The 22929-nt window shown below is 43.9% G+C and overlaps 1 protein-coding gene across 1 annotated transcript in view; it reads right to left on the minus strand.

Annotated features, from left to right (window-relative positions):
* SRP72 (signal recognition particle 72) overlaps positions 1-22929 on the minus strand; it is a 448841-nt gene that overhangs the window by 215727 nt on the left and 210185 nt on the right. Inside the window, exons 8-9 of the mRNA XM_069626163.1 lie at positions 21010-21134; positions 20861-20918 (exon numbers count right to left, since the gene is read on the minus strand). Coding sequence (XP_069482264.1) covers positions 20861-20918; positions 21010-21134 — 183 coding nt within the window. The remainder of the gene's footprint in view (positions 1-20860; positions 20919-21009; positions 21135-22929) is intronic.

Consider the following 22929-nt stretch of genomic DNA (forward strand, 5'->3'; position numbering starts at 1 on the left):
GGACTACCTTATCTTTATAAATAATAGTATATGGTGGTTTGCATGAGAGAGCCGGAAGTTCGCTAACCCTGCGGGCTGATGATAGAACCACAAGGAGGACATTTTTTAGAGTCAAAAGCCTCAATGGACATGAGTGCAGAGGCTCAAAAGGTATGCAAGTCAAGAATTTTAATACTAAATTTAAGTCCCAAATTGGTACATGAAAAGGTACTGGAGGGTATACATTAGTAAGCCCCTTTAGGAATTGAATTATTAACAGTATTTTGAAATATGAAACCTCTTCCGAGGAGCGCTTGAAAATGGACAGCGCAGCAAGGTATCCTTTGATTGTTCCCATCTGGAGCCCCAGATTAGCTAGATGTAGAAGAAAAGAGAGCACCATTGGGGCGTCACACTGGAAAGGGTCCACATCCTTGTCTTTGCACCAGTTACTAAACCTGTTCCAGCGACACTGGTACAAAGACTTTGTTGCTGGTCTTCTGGCCGAAAGCAAGATTTCCATTACGTCACGCGGAAGATCCCAATCCTTCTATCTCAACCTCTCAGAAACCATGCGTGAAGGTTGAGTGTCTTGACCTCTGGATGGAGAACCCGACCTTCCTTTTGCGAGAGAAGATCCTCTCTTTGCGGAAGACGTATTGCAGGGCAGATGGACATGTCTAGACGGTCCGGGTACCACGTCCTCCTGGCCCAATCCGGGGCAATTAGGATCATGGTTTTCATGAACTTTCTCAACCTCCCGATTACTTGAGGAATCACGGGACTGGGGTAAACGCGTACAGCAGTGGAAACTTCCACTCCACTTCGAATGCGTCTCCCAAAGCTCCTCTTTGAGGAAATTCCCTTCAGCAGTACTGATCGCACTTCCGGTTGATCGCGGTGGCAAACAGATCCACTTGAGGGGTTCCCCAAAGGGCGAAGATCTCCAGAAGGACTCCCTGAGCTCCCACTCGTGAGAGACCGTGCTCTGCCTGCTCAGAGCGTCTGCCGCCGTGTTCTTCTCTCCAGTTAGGTGAATGCCGACAGAGATTCCTTCTCGTATTCCCCAGAACCAGAGCTGCATTGCTTCTCTGCACAGTGGCAGTGACCCTACTCCTCTTTTGTTGAGGTAGTACATGGCCACCGTATTGTCCGTCATTATCAGGACATTCTTTCCCTGTACAGAGGGCAGGAAGGCCTTCAGAGCTAGTCTGATTGCCCTCAGCTCCAACAGGTTGATGTGTAGTTTGGACTGCGATGGAGACCAACGACCGCTAATTGTCAGATCGTTGGTGTGTGCTCCCCACCCCGTGAGTGAGGCGTCCGTCACTACCGTTATCTCCGGCCATGGTTGCCAAAAAGACTCTCCCTTGAGAATGTTGTCGTTGCAAGCCCACCATAGAAGATCCTGAGCAACTGCGCTCGGGACTTGCAGAAGATCTGACATATTCCCTGAGAACTGGGACCACTGAGTTCTGAGTGCCCATTGACGGGATCTCATTCTCAACCTGGCCTCTGGTACTAGGAAAATACAGGATGCCATGAGGCCGAGCAACCTGAGAAAATCGAAGGCCGGTAGATGTTGGGCATTCTGAAACTTAGTTACCATCTGCTGGATGTGGAGAGCTCTCACTTCGGGAGGCGAGGCTTTTCCCGATGAAGTGTCCAAGACTGCTCCGATAAACTTGAGTTTCTGGGATGGTATCATGTGGGACTTCTTGAAATTGAGGGAGAAGCCCAATTTGTGGAGGAAGTGGCAGGTGATCGAAAGATGTTCCTGAGCTTGTTCTGGAGAACTTGCTCTGATCAACCAGTCGTCCAGGTAGGGATATATGTGAATACCTCCTCTCCTGAGACTTGCTGCCACAACCGCCAACAGTTTGGTGAAAACCCTCGGGCGGAGGTCAACCCGAATGGCAGAACTCGAAACTGATAATGAGAATTGCCAATCGCGAACCTCAGGTACTTTCTGTGCTTAGGATGGATTGGCACATGAAAGTAAGCATCCTGAAGGTCCAATGATACCACCCAATCTTGGAGTTGGAGAGCCTGAAGGATCTGACAAAGAGTCACCATCTTGAACTTGTCCTTCCTAAGGAACTTGTTCAAGTTTCTCAAGTCCAAGATGGGTCTCAGTCCTCCCTCCTTTTTTGGGATGAGAAAATACCAACCCCTGTTCCTCTCCGCTACAGGTACCGGTTCTATGGCACCTTTCTCTAGCAGGGTTAAAATTTCCTGTGCCCAAGCATCTGAGGTAATGCCCCGCCATTCCTTCAGATGTTGAGAGATCCTGCCTCCCACTGGTGTTTTGTGTAATAAGGTCTCAGAGGGATTTGGAGGCGGCTGCAGGAGTGGCCGAGGGTACAGATGCCGCTCCTGAGGCTGATTTTGCACCTCTTCCTCGTGTTCCACGAGGGAAGTTTCTTTTTCCCCCCTTTGAGAAGCCTGTCCTCTTACTACTCCTCTTTTGGTAGAGGATCGAAAAGAACTACCCCTCCAGGAAGATGAGCCGGAATAGGGTTTTAGAGGCTGGCGCAAAGAGGCGCTAAGTGATTTAGCTGCCGCTTTCGAGGTCTGAAGTTTTTCTAGGCTTTCATCAGCCTTTCTGCCAAAGAGCCTCGAGCCATCAAAGGGCATGTTGAGAAGTCTGGCTTGCACGTCCGGTGCAAACCCCGACTTCCTCAACCACGCAAATCTGCGTAGCACAACGCTTGCAGCCATGGATCTGCCGATACTATCAGCAGTATCCAGTCCAGAATGGAGACATTCCCCCATTGCCTCCTTCCCGTCTTTGACTATATTCAGGAAACCTTCCCTTTCCTCGCCTTCCGGAATATGATCAGCCACCGCCGAAATACAGTCCCACAGGGTATGGGTAAACCTGGCTAGGGTACAGGTGACATTTGCCGACTTAAGTGCCATACTGCCCGATGTGAAAACTTTACGTGCCCAGGCATCAATTTTTTTATCCTCTCTATTTTGGAAAGGGAGAACAGGATCTTTCTGAGGTCCCTTGACGATTATATCCGTCATGTCATCTTGTTCGAAAAATGGGTGAAGTATTACCCCAACCCATATATTCAACTACCCTGGTCATAAGACCCCTGTAACCAGCACCTGCATGCTCTGCAGGATCAGTTTGGCGAACTCTAATTCTGGGGATGTGTCAACTCCACTGGCAGAATGTAGAGTATCACTCAGGTCTCTCATTCTAGATTCCTGGTCAATAAGTTCCTCAGGAACTTGTCTTGTACCATAAGTAACTCCCAAAGGAGTAACCTCGTCTTCTTCTGAAGCAGACTCTTCATAGACTGAAGACAGATTTGAAAAAGACTGACCTGGGCAAAGGAGTGAATCTCCTTTCTTCCTCTTCTATATGCTTCGAAGGAATTGGCAAATCCCTCGAAGTTTTCGAAGGTGTCTTCGAAGTCTTCGAAGATGACTTCGATAATGGCGTCGATCAGCATTTGGCTTTGGCGTCAAAATTATCGACGTCGAGGGCGTCAACTAAGTTGTCGAAGTCTTCGACGACTTGCGTTTCTTGCATGGCACTGGAGAGGTGCTCGACTCTCGAAGAGTCTTCGACGGTTTTACGTCGACTCGAGGTTTTTTGGATTCCTCGACGCTACCGGTCTTAGCCATGGTAGCCTTGGACTTCCCTTTGTCGTCCAATGGAGCGACTTTAGGGGTATGGCTTTTTCGAGGGTCTTTCGAGGGGGTCGGGGCCGCATTCTCAAAAACCTCCATCATCTTTTTGCGGAATTCTTCCCACTTACTGGGAGAATCCGATTTAGTCAGACAACAAATTTCTTCGGTCGACTCTGGAGAAGATGATGATGATGGAGATTATGTCTCCTCTTCATTTTTTTCGATAACGAAGAGTGTCTTTATCTACTCCTAGATCGAGATCTCTTTAAGTGCCTAAGGCGATCCGATTCCTTAGAATCAGTCACTTTCTTGTGTCTTTTTGACGAAACCTTTTTTGAGGCCTCCCTCCCCACCGACCGTTTACCTCTCCTCTCACAAAGAGCTTTTTCGGTCATAGATTGGCAGGACCCGCAGTCGTCGGTTCGGTGACTGGAACCGAGACACCAGAGACAAATCCGGTGGGGATCGGTGATCGACATCTTAGATCCACAATCTGCACACTTAAACCCAGTTCTGGGTGTCGAAGGTGTTAAAGATGACAACATTTTCTTCACAGAAAATAGAAGCGCACCGTTCGATAGCGAAGCGATCGGAAAAACGGAACTGAAGCAACGGGCGCGGCTCGAGCTATTTATACCATCGGTGACGTCGACAGAGTACAAAGTACGTTGAGGGACAATCGACGCCACGACCTCGAGCAGAGCGCCCTCTGCCGAGAAAAAGTTTTTCCAAAGCAGCGAAGCTGGAGATAACAAATTATCACAAGATGAGGAATACGTGGGCGGACACAACCCATTCGAAAAAGGAGTTTCAGCACAGCAGCAGGGCTTCACCAGGAGGATGCAGCAAGCTTTGTTCACGGTTTCTTCGTAGGGGTGTTCTTCGCAGTGGTCGACTCAGTCTTCAGTCCAAGAAGCCTCACCTTTTATGCAGGTTTCTCCCATTCATGCACAGCCTAGCTATCACTCGCACAGCAGGGTGGCTGTCCTACAAGGACAGCCAGCCAGCCAGCCAATCAGGACTGTGTGTATTCAGGTTGCCCTGGAGACTAAGGACAGGGGAGTTTCAGGCCCCTCCCTCGCTTTCTGTCGTTGGTCACTCTGGAGCCAGAGGCGAGGTTCAGTACTGAAGCCCGCCAAAGACAAAACGAACAAAGGGTCAAACCTGGTTTGGCGCGCAAAGTAAAACCCAAGAAAGACCTCACAAACAAGAAATGGCGATAAAAGACGACCGGGGCTGTTAGGGAGAATTCTCAGAAATGTGCTAATTCCCTCCACCTTAGAGACCCCCAGCAACTTTACTTGATTTTGAGGACTTTATTTTCTTACCTGGAAAGAGTGAGACCCTTCCCACTCTCTCATGTATTTTAATGCGATTTTGAACTCTGTTTCTTTTGGTTGTGGAGTCTGAAGAACTCCATAGGCATAATCTTTTACATTGTGTCACACAGCACCTTCGGTGGAGTGGCACAGAGAAGTCTTTCAGATTTCCAAAGGTTTAAATACCTTCTCTGGGATAAACTACTGCTTCCCAGAGCAGTAGTGAAATTAACTTTACTTACATTTGTAACTTTCTAGACACAGCACACATTATCTTACAATAGGGTGCTGGAGGGGTTCCCTAGTATCCCCTTTGTCTAGCTTATCATGTAACATTTTTATGTTACCCTTTTCTCACTGAATAGCTGGTGGCAGTGGTTTTGCTTTAACTACCGTGGTGTGCATTTACCGCGGGCTGCGTTCGCAGCTGCAGTAAAGCGCTTGAGGATGCCATGTTTGTCAAAATGGCCTCTTTTTTCGCCATTTCTTTGTGGAAAGGTCCTTCTTGAGATTTACTCTGTTCCCCATGGTTCACTTTGCCTTTGGCGGGATTCACGAGTGAAGCCCGCCTCTGGCTCCAGGTTGTCTGGGGTAGGCAGGAAGTGAGGGAGGTGCCTGAAACTCCCTGTGCTTCGTCTCCTAGGAGACCCAAATGCACTCTGTATTGATTGGCCGGCTGGCTGTCCATCAAGGACAGCCACCATGCTGCATGACTGACAGCTAGGCTGGAATGAATGGGAGAAACCTGCATAAAAGGTGAGGATTTTGGCTTGGAGGCAGAGTCGACCACTGGACGAAGGAACCGGTGAAGAATTTCAAGAGGACGCCTGCTGCAAATCCTGGACCGTTTGTTTGCCCGCCGGTGAAGCCCTCCTGCTGTGCTGAAACTCCAAATTCTATCGATAGAGAAGCCCCTGCAAGGACAACTTCTCCTCTTGAGTTGGTGGGACCAAGCAACTCCAAAGTAAGCCACTTGGACATCCATCTCGGAGCTGGTTGAATTTCTACAGAGTTGCTGCTGGAAACCATATAGCCAGGGAGAGGAAAACCAGATTGTGTGCGTTGCTTTTAAGCTGACCTAGAGCTCCAGGAAGATCCTCCGGACTCCCAAGAAGCAGGACTAACCGAGCCTGAGCACCCTCAACAGAGTGCGGGACCCCAGAAGCAAGGAGGTGCCCGAAACTCCTGTGCTTCGTCTCCTAGGAGACAGGAATGCACTCTGTAGTGATTGGCCGGCTGGCTGTCCGGCAAGGACAGCCACCCTGCTGGGTGACTGACAGCTAGGGTGGAATGAATGGGAGAAACCTGCATAAAAGGCAAGGCTTTTGGCTTGGAGGCAGAGTCGACCACTGGTTGAAGGAATCCAAAGAAGAACTTGAAGAGGACGCCTGCTGCAACTCCTGGACCGTTGGTTTGCCCGGTGAAGCCCTGCTACTGTGCTGAAGCTCCGAATTCGCGACTAGATAAGCCCTACAGGGACGACTTCTCCCCTCGAGTTGGTGGGACCAATCAACTCCAAAGTAAGCCACCTGGACATCCTCTCTAAGCTGGTTGCACTTCCACTGCAGTTGCTGCTGGATCCGAAGAGCCAGGGAGAGGAACACCAGTTCATGTGCGTTGCTTTTCAATTGGCCAAGAGCTCCAGGAAGATCCTTCGGACTGCCAGGAAGCAGGACTGACCAAGACTGAGCCACCTCAGAGTGCTGGATCCCAGAAACAAGGAAAGCCCATCTCGACAGCCAGGAACCGCGGTGTTGCTATTTGCGGTAGACGCGAGGAGCTGAAACACTGAACAGCTACCGATTTTAAGATTGCCGGTTGCGAGCGGTGACCGTCCCATTGCCGTGCAGGAGTGCCCAGAAGTCCTCCCCCTTGTTCCCACGACTGAGGCCCAGGAACAGAGAGCTCTGTAGAGCTGCACAGGAACAGAAGTCAACTGCTGCACTTTTTCTTCAATGCAAAGGTACTGCAAAGTCTGAGAGAACTTACCTCCCACTGCAGAATCTCCCCACAGCTCACATTGACCCCTCTTGAGATAAGCCTGGCTGCTCAACAAGCTACCAAAACTGTGTAGTACAAGCTTATACCAAAGGTTGGGTTTGCTATATCTGTAGTCAGAGTGGTTTGTAGTGTTCGCAGAGTGTACTGCATTCAACCTTTGCCTAACAGGGGCCTTTTTGACAATTGTCACTCATGGGTGCTATACGGCAGCTGAGGATTCAGCCTGCGTTAGAAAAGCACAATGTAGGACAATTAAACCACTGCCACCAGCCAATTAAATTTGTGAGGGCAACATAAAAAATGTTACATGAGTAAGGAGGAAAAGGGGCTACATGTGATGGGGTGTGCAGGACGCACAAAGCGCAAAGGTAAGTAAAGTCAATTTCACTTTACTATTCTTGGGAACTGTAGTTCATCCAAGAAAATGTATTTAAACCTCAAGAGAAATCTAAAGGATTTCTCTGTGACACTGCACTGAGTGTGCTATGTGTCACTAGACAAAAAGTAGATGCCTATGGAGTTTGCCAGACTCCAAAAACAAAGGAAACACATAATCCAAATCGGATCAAAATACATATGAGAGTGAGAAAAAGGGCCCACTCTCTCAAGGGTTGAAATTAAAAGTTCTAAAGTCCAGCAGAAGAGCTGGGGGTCTCTAAGGTTGAAGGGAAGTAGCACAGAACTGAGAATTCTCCTTAACACTCAGGACAGCAGTGGTCGATTCACTGTATTGCAAAGGGCCTGCAGGCATGTTGGGGAAAATTTTCATTTCTATGCCAATTCCCTTTAATCTTAGAGACCCCCAGCTTTTTCACTGGACACAGGGCTTTTACATGTTTACTCCTGAGTGAAAGGGACCCTTGTCTCACTCGCTCATGTTTTTTTCTTACTAGGATTTTCTATGTTACTTTTAGGCAGAATTGCATGCAGCACCCTCTGGGACAACAACATACAATTAGGACTACAGGTGCAAGCCAAACCAACCTTTGGTATAAGTCTGTACTACACAGTTTGTGGTAGCGAGCTGAGCAGTCAGGCTTATCTCAAGAGGGAATGTGAGCTGTAAGGGTTTTACACAGAGGTCTTTCAATCCCAGTGGTTCAAGTAGACACATATACTCAAGGTTTCTTGATGAAACACTTAATTTATTCCACAACCATTTAGAAAACATTCACTAGAAGGAGGCAAGTTAATATTATATATCAATAGACTACAATACAAAACTTAGTTTTTGAGACAGTTTGAGCTCCCCTGAAATAGGAGCCAAATGGCAGTTCAGTTACTTAGAAGTGAGAAAAAGGCATAAGGTAAGTAGAATAGATCACATATACTTGTTAGATAGTGCAAATAGTTTCAGTTCACCAGAAGAGTTCAATTCAAGTCAATAGGCCTAGGCCAAAGTCAATGGGCTAGTGTTTCTTGATAGGAAAGAGCAGTTCTGACATCAAACGGTAAAGTCTTTGCAAAAGTTCTCAGAAGTAGTTTAGGCGAAAAAGAACCATATGTTGAGTCACAAGCCGATTAGGCCTGCCAGTTGGGAAAGTTTCATGAACTTTCACAGCGAGAGTGGCGTTCTCTCAATCGGGTTGGCACAGTACCCTAGTATGAAGAAACAAATGCAGTTGAAGTCGTTTGTCCTGGCAGTTCCTGCAGATCTCACTGTTCCTGAGCCTCAGTCGTGGGGACAAGAGGGAGGACGTAGGGGGACTCCTGCACTGCACGGGATCGTCGGAAAACGCAAACAAAATGGAGTCACTTCAGTTCCAGTAGCTGTAAATCAAGCACACAAACTGGTGTCCCTCTCCCTTGTTAATCCTAACCAGCCTTGAGAATAGTATCCAGGTGGCTTACAAGTTGATTGGTCCCAACAACTCTAAGGAAGCTCCATGAAGGGGCTTCTCAGTCGAGATGAACTTGGCAATTCGGACCTGCAGCAGTACTTCACGGGCACACCAACGGTCCAGGAGTTGCAGCAGCCATCCTCTTCCAGCTTGTCAGGTTGCCACATTTTGTACCTCACATTAGTAAGGTTCATTGGAGAATAGGGGGTTTCAGATACATTTCCAGAAAGATAAAGGAGGAGTTAGTTGAAGTATTAAGTGAAATCTGTTTTGAGAGTAGTAATTTCCCTTAACTCGCTTGCATTTAGACAGATGAAACAGTCCCAAGCCAAAATGGTGGAACAAAGCCTCTGCTATGATTGGTTGATTTTACTGAAGGCAGCAATGTGTTGTCATTTAGAATTTTCATGACTGTTCTAAACTGCCTTTCATTAAAGTTGTCAACTGGTTAGGTCACGTTATTTATAGCTCCAGTTAATTAAATCTATAGTTACAAGTTTTCAAGTATTTAGTCTCTTGTAGGGGTTAAAATCTATTCTTTTAAGCAATGATTCAAGAAAGAAGTTTTAGAACTCGACATTGAAGACTTTCTTCTAGCACCAGTTTGCTGAGCAACTGAATCGTTTTAAAAGAAGAACAAGAAACTAAGCGAAGTGTATTTTTGTGAAAAGAAAAATAATTTACAAGACTTTCTTCATAAGACTTTGTAGTCTCTTCTTAAAAGAGAAAAATAATTTATTTTAAGAAAAGACAATTGTAAATATGCAAGTTTATTCAAGTGCGCATCTTTAATTTGTATTAAGAATATTTTTTTGGAATAAGATTGGCGCGCAAACTAATTTACCAAAATACTAATGCTAACTGTTATTTCCTAACTTTAAACTAATATTTAATGATTAGTGGGTTGCGTTCGCGCTGTTCGTATTTTTTCGTTCGCGCAGCTTTCGAGTAAAGGACCTTGCGACGTGACGCTGCGTCGCGGCCATTTTGGATTACTTTTTGGATGCGTTGCGTATTCCTACGGACTTCATTTCTTCGAGACTTTTGTTGAATGATAACGCTCGGATTACTAAACATGACAGTTTCGTAACGTTCAAGTGAGCGTCATTCTAAAGTAAATATTTTCAAGTTATGAATTCTTGCTGAATCGGATATACCTGCGGAATAAAGAGAGACATCACTGAAGGTATTTTATTTACATATTTAGTGATATAGTTACACAGCAGCGAGTTCTAGTCACAACAGTAAAATACTATATTATTGGGTATCCTTATTGTTTATATAACAGCCTGAAGCTTTAGAAAAGAAAAGAAAGAAGATAGACTATTGAAGAGAAGTTATACTGAGCACCAACTGTAGCAGCAACAATCTTTCCAAGGCGGCCTAAGGGCAAACAAAGTTTAGGCAACAGGTAATTAGAAGAATAATTTCATTAAGAAAGAAATAGTCGGAAAGAAAGATTAATAATATTGATTAAAGTTGTATTTTCCTTTTAGGAACTCGCTGACTAAAATCCATCCACAGAGGAAAATCTGAAGTACCGGCAGTGGGAGTTCTTGTCTTTTGTTATTTTCTCCATTCCCCTTCCCCCTTGGGTTTGCCTGGCCAATAGTTTTATTGAAGCAGGATTGTTGAGCAGGCAGGCTTTGGGGGTTTGGTGGGCCAGCTTCACTCCTGCAGGATCCCACTACTTCAGTCTGACACAGCTCTTCTTCGGTTCTTTCGTTCCAGTGGTCGACTCTGCTTTCCAGTCCAAGAGACTCACCTTTTAAACAGTTCTCTCCCTTTCATTCCAGCCTAGCTGGACAGTCAATCACGCCAGAGTGCATTTGGGTCTCCTAGGAGACTAAGCACAGGGAGTTTGAGCACCTCCCTCACTTTCTGCCCACTCCAGACACTCAGACGCCAGAGGCGGTCTTCAGTCCTAAAGCCCGCCAAAAGCATACGAACAAAGGGACTATACCTGGTTTGGCGGGCAGTGACAAACACTAGAAGGACCTTTCCAAAAAGAAACGGGGAAAAAAACAGACCGGGACCTGCTTAAACAAAGGGGAATCTGGAAGTGTACGCAAGTGTACGCTGTTGGGCTGTTCTCTACGCTCTTTTGCTGCCTGAATCCTGCCTGAATCCCTTCCGAGACGCCCTTCTGCTGCTACGACAGGTGAACACTAGTCGGCAAGGAGAAGCCCGACTGTTCAGAAACACGCGAACCTTTCAAATTGACCGCCTCAAATCCGCCCCCCCAGCATACCATTGGTGCAGCGTTACTACAACACTCCGGTGCACGCGCATCCGGAAGTGTACCCTGTTGGGCTGTTCGGCTGGCGGGTGCAGAGTAATCTGAAGCAGTAAATGGGTATTTAATGCTTTTGTACTTAGCCTCTACCCTGTATTTTGTCCACTGCTCTTACCTGATCGGTTAAACCTGGATCTTAAATCTAAATTATGAGGAAGAATAAACTCCCGGCAATGGGAAAAGATGCTGGTGCGGATTTATTTGCTGCTGTTAGCACGAGATGTGCTAGTCTTGCCCGTGCAGCAGCCCTTCCGCTACCTGATTCCAATGACGAGAAGTCTTGTTGCAATGTGCTCAAGAATGTTCACCAGCGTGTAAAACTCTTGAGGATCAAATTGATCCATCTGAACCTCTCTTTGTAGAGTTGGTGTCACCTGACTTAACTAAACCTAAAGAAGTACAATTCAGCAGCTTATAGTGCTGGAAATACGACCGACTCTACCCAATCGGCACTGGGCTCAGATTTAATAGCTATGATGGGTATTTTCAACAGATTGATGCTGTCTGAATTGAGAAAGCAGACGGCAGCCATTAGGAGCCTAGCTACTGAATAAGGGAAACTAACCCTGAAACTAAGTGATTCACTTGTCCTTATTCTTAAGGCTGAGACAATAAAATCTGTGTCCGATGCGAGGGGTGTCAATGTTGAAAAAGCAAAGTTGGGGTTGGTCATCTCCCTATCAATTGATACGATAATAACCATACCCACGACACAAGAAGAGGATAGCAGGAAGCAAGTAAAAGACAAGGTGGGAAAGAAAAATATGCAGGGTGGGATAGGCATTGTTGCTACTGAAGGGAGAAAGATCCAAAAGTCAGTGGTTAACAAGGACTTTGAGGTATAAATATCAAAAAGACAGGGCAAAAAAATGGCCAAAATAAAGAAAAAACAACAATGAGGCTCTTAAAAATCATCCAGAAAATATGAGAGATTTCGACTTAAAACATACAATGCAAGATGTGGATGTAACCCTTGTTCCTGAAATTATAGGATTAAACTCAATGGAAAACACGATAATTCAGGAGGATCTTCCCGACCCAATAGTTACTAACGACCTAGCCTCCCAAGGTGTATTCTCCGAGGGGGGACTATGCTCTCTGTGATGCAATGAAAAAGAAAAGGGAAGCCATGTTCCAAATTTTTAAAACTACACCTTTGCTAGAAAATAATAGCAAGTTATCCAACCCAAACTTTGTATGGGGGCAGAACAGCCATGCTGGTCCCCGGGAAACCAGTGTTATGACAGTAAGGAAGTTGGACGACTTTCAAAACGGGTGTAACCGGGGAACAACGTGGGAACTGTGATGGAATTACTGTGAATACTGGCATGGGTAATACAGATTGGAAAGTATCCAAAGGAATCATGCAACCAATCAAGCTGAATGAATTTGACTACGTACCTATGGATACTTTAACCGACGTAACACTACCTTCTAAGGCAACCAATGAGGCATGCAAAGGGTTGGAGGTGGCTGATCGTGACATGAAGGAGGAGGAATTACGTCAATTTATCCTTAAGGTGTTTAAGGATTATTTTCCATTGGAGCCTATGTGAAATTTGACAGCTCCATTGCCTAAAATTAAGGAATTTGCTATTCCTGATAAATATAAAGGGAATGTTTCAGATGGGACTGGAAATGGTGCCCCCCCCCCCCATGTTAATTTGAATGACCTGAATGGTGGTAATGAACAAAGGGCTTTAAGCCATCAGGATACTGACTTAAGACAGCCGGCCATGCCTGCGCTACCAGGGTTAATCATTAAAGTGCTATTCAACGATAATGGAAACATATCCTTGAGTAGACCCTATATCTGATCTTGATTTGCGACTATCCCAGAGCTTAGTCTAATTTCTTCAACTGATATTCAGTTGATAGATTTTATCCATAAATTCAGGTAAGATTATGTACATCTTGTTATACCTTCACCTTTGGTGAGGTGGCAACTTTTGAAAGAGGCTGAACAATAGCAATCTCGTGGGTTTGACATATATGAAAACAAGTCTACTATGCCATTAGTTCAAATTCCCGTATTGAAATCAGTCAAATACGATGGGGGTTACCAAGAACCAAACTTGGATAGAGCTGCTTCCAAAAATGAGCCCGATCTGAATAAACAGACTGGAGGTGGCTGGCCCGGTCTTTGTGGGAGTCTACCAACATGCTCAAACAGTTGGGCAAGCCCCTCTAGCTCTCATAACACCTTAAAACTTGTTCGTTGGAACTTGAGAGGCTGCCTCAACCTAATGCACAATGAAAAACTGATGAGCTACCTGGTTCAGTTTGATTTTATTCTTAAACAGGAGACATGGTCTAGAGTTGAGCTGTGTTGAGAAGGCTTTATTGTTACATCTGCTTGTGCACATGGTATAGACAAGGGCCGCCCCAAGGTGGGTCTCATTATAGCCGCAAAATATTCTAACGATCTGATAAAAACTGGAGAATGGTGTTTTTCCCACCATTTTCTTGTAGCCTCTTTTGTTGGGGGTGAACAAAGAGTGTCTATCTGTACTTATTGTTAATGTATGCTGGAAGCCAATCGAATTGACTGATCCTCAACTTGTGAAAGAATTAACTAATTTGGGATCCACAATCGAACTCTGGCTTCAAATGAATCATTGTGGGCAGCATGTAATTGCAGGAGATATGAATGCCGACTGTTATGGTGATCGTTTGTCTGGGGAATGTTGTTCTAGCCAATTCTGGCATACATATTAGATTAGGGGGAAACCCCAAACTGTGGGGGAGAATATGGACTCATATTGCTGAATCATGGGGTTTGGATCTCCTGTACAACAACCATTATACGTGGAAAGCCAGAGGTTTTGAGTCAATTATTGATTACATTTTTCTTTCCGTTGGCCTGTCAAAGGGCATGTGTAAATTTGAAATTAAGGACTCAAGATGCAGCGATCATTGTTTTCTCTCCATTGAAATAACTGTTAACTAGCAAAGATCGATTGCAAGTATGTATAATCAAGGTTTTCTGGCCAATTTTAAGGGTAACAGAATCAAATGGACTCACGGGATGAATGCTAAATTTACTACCACTATGGTGAAAGACTGATATCTTGTCCTATTACCAACGGGCGGATCTTTACTCAGCCCAATATTTTACACATTACATCAAAACTACCATAAATAAGCTGGTTGAACATTTACGTAAGAACTCAAGCTCAAATAACCTACATAATCATCATACTGATATTGAAGTTCATGATCGCAAATGTTCCTTTAGGAAAGAACTTAGACAGCTAGAAAAATTTGGTTTATCGCCTTTTAACATTTTGATTCTGAAAAAGAAAAATCAAACAAAGTTATAAAAACTGGTTAATTCACCATAGAGGAAGTCGCTCACAACTCGATGGGGAAGCAATGTTGAAAGCTCTGCGGGGTCCAAATTGTACCAATTTTGGGAATCTAATTAATGAGTTGGAAAGACCACAGAAGGACATTGCCTTGAATGTAGGTAACGAAGATACATAGCTGGGTCATTTTTCAAAACTATATACCAACAATGATTTTATGGAAACTATTAGGACCATAGGAAGACCAAAATGGACATTCAAATTTACTGTAGATGACATAGTTGGCCTTATTAAAAAAAATCCAAACATTCAGGTGCCCCTGGCCCGAATAATCTGTCAAACAAATTATTGAAACTTGACCCTGTCATTTGGGCTAATGTACTGTCTGTGCTATATGAAAAAATTCTAATATGTAAATGCATCCCTCAATCATGCAGTGTCTCGATTTTAATTCCAGTTTTTAAAAAAGGCTCTCGTTTGTGTTATTCCAGTTATAGGCCAATCGCAATAGCTGATCTGGAGTCCAAACTGTTTGCTTCTCGTCTTATTAGACTTACAAAAATGTATCACGGAAAAACACACCTTAGATCCTAAACAAATTGGTTTGAAAAAAAAAACATTGGAACCGAGTGTGGTGGATTAATTTTAAAATCTTTAATCGCCAAGTTAAAGAAATTAGGTAAAAGACCCATTTTTGTCGCATCTATGGACTTGAGCTCTGCTTTTGACTTGGTTGATAGGAAAATCTGATGGCAGCTGTTAAAAGATCGACCTCCATTTACACTTACTTGACATCATTATGGCACTGTACTCTGACACTAGGCTACAGGTTCGATTAAATTCCGAGGGCCTTCTCTCCAAAGGACTCATCATTCCTAATGGTCTTCGGCAGGGATGTATGTTGTTGCACACAATATTTAGTTTATACGTGAGCGGTGCAAACAATGCATTAAGTAATAAAGGTCAGGTGTGCCCCAAATTGAACGTTTGTTTGCCCTGGATGGCCTATGCGGATGACTTTCTCTTGATGGATAATAAGATCGGCCTCCAAAGACTATTAAAGGCATTTGAGATGTTTATACTTAGTCTACAACTCAAAATTAATCCATCTAAGACAGTAATCGTTCGTTTTGGGAGAACAAATAAGAGGGGAAAATGCTTTCTCTAGGTCATGCGGAGACAAAATGATTAAAGCCCAATCTGCTTTTAAGTATTTGGGCTACTATTTTTCTGGGGTTGGTTCCATTACCTTGAATAAAAGCCAGCTTAAATGAAAAGCGGAAATTGCAATTAGGCAAATGCGTGCTATGAAAACCAAATTTGAAAAATTCTCTATGGTACCATTAAGGAAGTTCTATGTTAAAAAAAATTACACCCCGTCTTACTTATGGTATGAATTATTTTCTAATGAGTTGAACGAGTATTTAAATTGCATAGGTAACATTTGGAGGTCTGTGCTATTCTTCCTACCAAAATGTATTCCCATCGAACTGATAAAATATGTATTTGGTCTGCTATCTCTTTCTACCTTTGTCACTTGGAAAAGAATGTGCTTATGGAGAAAATGTAAAATGGCGGATGAAGATACTCTATACGCCTGTGCTTACAGTGAATTTACCAATCCTTTTATACATACTCTCCATGTGGAGACGATGAAATGTTTAGTCGAACTAGGTATGTCTATTACATCTCTGCGTAACAAACCCAACAAAATCAAAGTAAGCCTTATAGATTTCGACTGGCAGAAAACCAATAGAATTTTAGAATCCAAATAATACAAATTTGTATGTTCTACATGGAAATGGTTTCCGGTTATTGAAGGGTATTCAAAGAAATATCCTAGCAAGAGACTGCGCAACGATTACATGTGTTTAAGATTTAAGGTAATTCAAACTAACCAAATCAAATGTATTAGAAACTGCAACTCTGGTGACCGGACATGGTGCAAATACTGTAAAAAGGAGGGGGTTTTGGAAACATTGTAACATATCCTGTTGGTATGCCCAGGACTTATGTCTCATAGGATAAGGTACTTTGCTCAATTTATACGTTCGACCCAAGATGTAAATAGGGAATTTGGTATAGAATGCTGCAGGAAAATTCTATAATTTTGATTCGGGTAACCTTTTTGAGAAATGTTTGTGACCCAAGTTAGTTCTGCTAAAGGTTGTTATGTTTCTTTCTTGTGATTTTATAGATCTGGTGTTCTATGATGAAATTTGGAACTTATTTAAGTTAGTTGTAATATTTGTTATTTTACTTTCTAGGTGATTTTTTTTGACCGAGTGGTTAACCATGAGTTTGAGAAATAATTGTAGGTTAATATTCTATGAAATTTTTTCTCAGATATGTCTCTTCTTTTTTCGTTCTTTTTTTCTGTTGGAAAAATTATACTATACTTATTGTGGAATGTTTTTATACACTTCATTGCTTCTTTTGTAAAGGTTTATAATAAACCTAAATAAAAAATAAATGCAAAAAACAAATGGGCTTAAGGCGCCATCTTGAAAAACATGGCTGCCGTGATGTATAGCTACTGGTGTTCGCGGTCGGGATTAATCATGGTAGTTCGTTTTAAAGCCACTGCCACCACCCTTTTCAATAGGAAAGGGTAGCATTTGACTGCTACCCGAGTATTTAGACACAGGGGATACTATGTAACCCCTCCAGCACTCAATTGTAATATGGTGTGTGCTGGGTCTAGGAATTTGGAAAGACTAGTAACGTCAATTTCACTTTACATTCTCTGGGAAACAGTAGTTTATCCCAGAGAAGGTATTTAAACCTTTGGGAAGTCTACTGAGGGTGCTGTGTACACATGAAGATTTTTATTTTGATAACTATGGAGTTATCTAAAACTCCATAATCAAAGAACACAAGTGTAAAACACACATCAAAATACATGAAAGAGTGGGAAAAAAGGCTCACACTCTTTCCAGGTAAAAAATTAAGTCCTCAAAATCCAGCAAAGTTGCTGGGCGTCTCGAAGGTGAAGGGAATTAGCACATTTATGAGAATTCTCCCTAACAGTTCCTTAAAGTTTTATGGAGTCTAGTAAACTCCATAGGCATCTGCTTTGGCATTGCCACACACAGCACCTTTTGTGCAAGATGACCCCTGTCTTACCTACCTTTACTTTATGGGTCCAGCACACATCACCCTATGTGGAACGCATAGTAATTCCTTTGACCCATTCCTCATGTAACATTTTGTTACACTAACTCACTTGAATGGCTGGTGGCAGTGGTTTCTTTTTTTACCACCTAGTGACATGTATCTGCAGGTTTATACCTCTGCTGCAGTGCTGCACTCAAGGGTGCCCATTTCTTGCTACTTAGTTTCTTCTGGGTTTTTACTCTGTTTGCATCAGGTTTGAGTCCTTTGTGTATTTTGCCTTTGCCTGGCTTCAGCCCGGATTCCCGCCCATGCCCCAGTGTGTCTGGAAAGGCAGGATGTGAGGCAGGGTCCGGAAAACTTCTCTGTCCTTGGTCTCTAGGTGTCCCTGAGTTAAACAAGTTCCAATTGGCCAGCTGGCTGTCCTGGAGGACAGCCAGCCTGCGGTGTGATTGACAGCCTAGGGCTGTGAATGAATGGGAAATTGCACAAAAAGCTAGGTTTTTCAGAGAGTCGACCACTGGAGGACAACATCCCAAGCAGAAGACGAGAGAAGACGTCAGCAGCACCCTCCTGGACCGCGAAGTGCCGAGTGAAGCCCTGCAGCTGTGCTGACCCTGTTTTTGAAAAGACAGGGAAGACCCGTAAAGGACAACTTCCTCCTTTAGGCTGGTGGTACCAACTAGCCTCGAGAAACTATTTTGGCGCAACTCCTGACTTGCTGTGACTTTCCAAAGCTCTAGAAGCCCAATACCCGGGGTACCTCGACCACTTGTGAGTGCATGGTCTTCTGAAGTCCGAATCCGGCCAGATCTTCGTGGGCATCCAGAGGACCCAGCAGATGGAGGAAACAGTGTCCAGAGTCCCCTCACCAGAGTCTAGGACTGAGGGATCAAGGAAATCCTAAACAGAGCTTTTCATTATTCTTTGGCGCTGAGAAAAGGGCGCCGAAACCACAAAAAGACGCTGAGTAGATGGAAATCCATTGCTGCAGAGTTCCTCTGCTGCCACAGGAGCCCACCAGCCATCCTCCCTTTCGTCACCACAACCAAGGACCAGGAACAATGGTCTACTGCATTGAATTGTGAAGGCAACCAGCTGGAACAACTTCTTCATTTAATAGGTACTGTGGGGTCTTGGGGTACTCTATGCTTTTGCCATTTGGGGTGCTTCCTATCTTTGGGAGTGCAATTTAACCCTACACTAAGTGGACCTCAACTCGCATTGGCCTTACAGCTTGTGCTTTCTAAAGGTGACTCCTCCTGAGTTGCTGGGATTTCTCTTTTGAACACTGACTATTTATGAACATATTCCTAAGAAAAAGAACATCAGAAATTTGACTTTGTCCATTGACTTTGGCTGTCCTGGCTCCCTAAATAACTCCTTCTGAACCTATTGGCTTTGGCAGTGCTGGTTCCCTTACAGGTTTTAAATGTTGAACACTTTAATGCTGGGATAAAAGACTGCCTGGATCCCTTTGGGAGAATCTAACTGTTCTTATAACCCATCAGTCTGTTCTGATTTAACCCAAACCTTTCCTTCCTTGAAACCTCAATATTGCAAAGGTGATACTATATAAATGCACAATACTGACCTCAAATGACGTCACCTCCAGGTGCTGGAACATGTGTAACATATAAATGAATTACTCACCTGCTTTATGGTTCATTTTTTAATTGAAGTGTTGCAGCTTATTACTGATTTTTAAAGAATGCTTTAGATATCTTTGTGTATAAATAATTTATTATAACTTCAAATGTTTAAGTGTTTACTTGGATACTTGTATTCACTTATTTCATTGTACAGCTCTACAGCTCACATTACCCCTCTTAGGATAAGCCTGGCTGCTCAGTCACACTACCAACTTGTACAGTCCTATATTAAAAAGGTGTGTTACCTAATACCAAGAGATAAGTCTTGTGCAGTTCCACACCAGCTGGACTGCACTCATTCTTACCTAACACAGCGTCTCTGGTGGTCGTCTTCTTCGGTTACTTCAGCTTCCAGTGGTCGACTTGCTTTTCACTCCAGCCTCACCTTTTATACAGTTCCAGCACTCACTCCTCTGCAATTTTCCTCAGCAGTTTACAGAAAGGGGCGTTTGGCTGTCCAATCAGGACAGCCAGACCCCCAGTGGGAGCTGGTCCCATTCAGGCATTCTGGCAGACAAACGACAGGGGGATGGAAAACTCCTTCCCTACTTCCTGCCAGTCCAGACATTCTGCAGCCTAGGCAGGAACACCCAAGGGTTCCCGCCAAAGGCAAAACAGAATGGTAGAAGGGTTGACAAACAACAACTACGCTAGTAATGGCGAAAAAAGTTGATACTTGGGTGTCCCTAATGTGCACTACCGACGCTATGGACATAGCCTGCGGTAGAAAAATCACACAATAGTTGGTAGAAGGTGTCCAGGTAAAGTACCTAATACAAAAGGATTGAATGCCAAAGGGTCGACTCAATTTGACCTACAACCAAAGGGTCGAATTTTTTTTTAAAAATATATATTTTTTTGGGTTTCTGTTTTTGAAAAAAAAGTTTTTACCACAAAAAAGGAACCCCCAAAAAAAAATGTTTTAAAATAAAAATAAAAACATTCGACTCTCTGGTTTTAGGTCCCTTTGATTCGACCCTTTTGGCATTCGATCCTATGCATTTGAAACTTTCACCTATGCCAATCTCTCAGACGATAACGTTTTAGGATAGATAAGAACTGTAGTTACTTGAGGATATAGAAAAAGAATCTTTAAGGATACAGTGGGCTATTAAGCCAGAATTTATACTGCTGGGTCTGGCTTCAGGTGATTAATGGATTGGAGGGAAGCAATGTTAAAGCTTGTTAATTGCACAAGGTTAGTGGCTAAGATAGTAATTAGCTCTATGTGGAGAAAGAAGGCTCCACCCCTGCCGCCCCCCCCACCCCTGACAATGGGCCAGTGAATTTAAAAAGATCTGGCAAAAAGCCACCGAGGACAAACTAACAGCAACGATTGAAGGGAGAATGGGGACATTTGAAACAATTTGGAGTCCTCCATTACAGCAGGGGCCCCGAGATGCTTCAAGCCTAGGGCACTACAGACACCTTTCCAGGACAGGAATTGAAGGCAGGTCATGATTTGGAGTGATGTCAGCAGAATTAAGACTGATGGTATAATTACTGGAAGGACCTGGTGTGGTGGGGGTACTGGAGGACTGATGGAGGGAACGTTTTTAACATTATTGGAAAACCAATAAAAATATCTTTACCAACATGTGTAATTCACAAATGTATGTAATCGGGCTGTCTGCCCCAACCAAGCACCGTTTCATTCATTAATACAGTAATGACAAGTCAATGAAGAAGTAAAGTTTCCTACCTTGTTAATAGTGATGGTGTTGTTTGCAATAACAGCAAGCAATCCCACATCAGTAGGCCTGCAAAAAGAACCAATGGCTATCATTGCACAATAGAACACTACAGAGTCTGACGAGCGAAAAGAAACACAATATAGATGTCTATACTTACTTCAATTTGATTATTTGATTGTATAGTTGCAATGCATCCTCGGTCCGACCCTGTTGCTGCATGATGTAACCCATCTGACCATGAATTATAGCCAGTTCGGCTGCTATGTCCTCTTCAGTCACATCCTGAAGACAAAAATATATCAACGCATGCCCATGACCTTTTGCAATATTACTTTTCCAATCAATGACAACGTGTAAGGCACATTAGATTTTGAAAAAGGTCTAAGCGCATACCTTTAGGACTACACCCAACATACACGTCAGTGATCTGCCTAACCTCTTGCTTCCCTATCTCTTTGGCAGAATTCTCCTATACAAGAATTTGATCTACCAGCTGGCTGATACAATTCCATTAGACACCTGATCTGAGATATCGGGTTTCTTCCCCACCAATATATTTGAAATCCGTCTCTCCTGACCTCTAATCAGGCCCTTCAATGCGTGCAATATCCACCTGTTCAGTCAGAAATCCTGTGTTGGTTTTCTTTTTCCCAAATGAGGCATTTCCCTGCTGGCCTTTTGGATTTTGTCTGTTAGTAAGATGTATCATTACTATGAAAATCTTAACTGACCAGTGTCAAGCCCAGAACTTTTTTGCTTTACTGGTGGATTACTTTTCCTTATACCGCTGAGTGGGAACCTTTTTCCACACTCACAGAATCTTTTACTCTTTTTATGGGAGTCATTTTTTAGACTTTCTGTTGCGTCTTTTAAATGTTATCCTCTTTGGCAATAACTGCCTGTTGTGGCTGGGTTGCCCTAGGGGATCCCCTTTTAACTTTCTACTCCAAAAACAAAAGAAACAGAGTCCAAATCAGATAAAAATACTTGAGTGAGAAAAAGTCTGTTTCTTTTGTTTTTGGAGTCTGACAAACTCCATAGGCATCTTTTTGTATTGTGACACAGCACCTTCAGTGCAGTGTCAGATGTCCTTTGGATTTCTGCTAAGGTTTAAATACCTTCTCTTCGATAAACTACTGTTTCCAAGAGTAGTAAAGTGAAATTGACTTTACTTACCTTTTTCTCTTTGTAGACCCAGCACACACCATCTTATGTGAAGTGCTGAGGGGTTACTTAGTATCCCCTTTGTCTACCTTCTCATGTCACATTTTTTATGTTACCCTCACCACAAATAATGGCTGGTGGCAGTGGTTTAATTTTCCTACCATTGTGCCTTTTTACCCCAGGCTCAATCCTCAGCTCCAGTATTGCACCCATGGGAGCCCATTTTGTAAAAATGGCCCCAGTGGTCTTTTTTGCCATTTCTTGTTTGCGAGGTCCTTCTTGGGATTTACTCTGCGTGCCAGACCAGGTTTGGTCCCTTTGTTCATTTTGTCTTTGGTGGGATTCACGGGTGAAGCCCGCCTCTGGCTCCAGTATGTCTGGCAGGGCAGGAAGCGAGGGAGGTTCCCGAAATTCCCTGTGCTTAGTCTCCTTGGTTACAGGAATGCACCCAAAGGTGATTGGCTGACTGGCTGTCCTTGTAGGACAGCCATCCTGCTGTGTGAGTGACAGCTAGGCTGTGAATGAATGGGAGAAACCTGCATAAAAGGCAAGTTCTTTTGCAAGGAAGGCAGAGTCGACCACTGGACGAAGGAACCATAGAAGAAACTGGAAGAGAAGCGTGCTGCACCATCCTGGAACGTTGATTTGCCCGGTGAAGCCCTGCTGCAGTGCTGAAGCTCCAATTTTTTGCATCGACTAGAGAAGCCTGAAACTGACTACTACTTCCCTTGGGTTGGTGGGACCAACTGACCCCAAGGCGAACTTGACTGGAACCCTTCTCCCTGCTGGCTGTACTTCTTCGCTGCTGCAACAGAGTGCCAGGGGACAGGAACACCAGGAACAAGTGCATCATCTTTAAGCCGGACCCGAGCTCCAGGAAGATCCTGAGGACTCTCCCGAAGCAGGGTGACCC

This window comes from Ambystoma mexicanum, chromosome 6p (genome assembly GCF_040938575.1).
Source record: "Ambystoma mexicanum isolate Mex_15411 chromosome 6p, UKY_AmexF1_1, whole genome shotgun sequence".
In the NCBI taxonomy this organism is placed as follows: Eukaryota; Metazoa; Chordata; class Amphibia; order Caudata; family Ambystomatidae; genus Ambystoma; species Ambystoma mexicanum.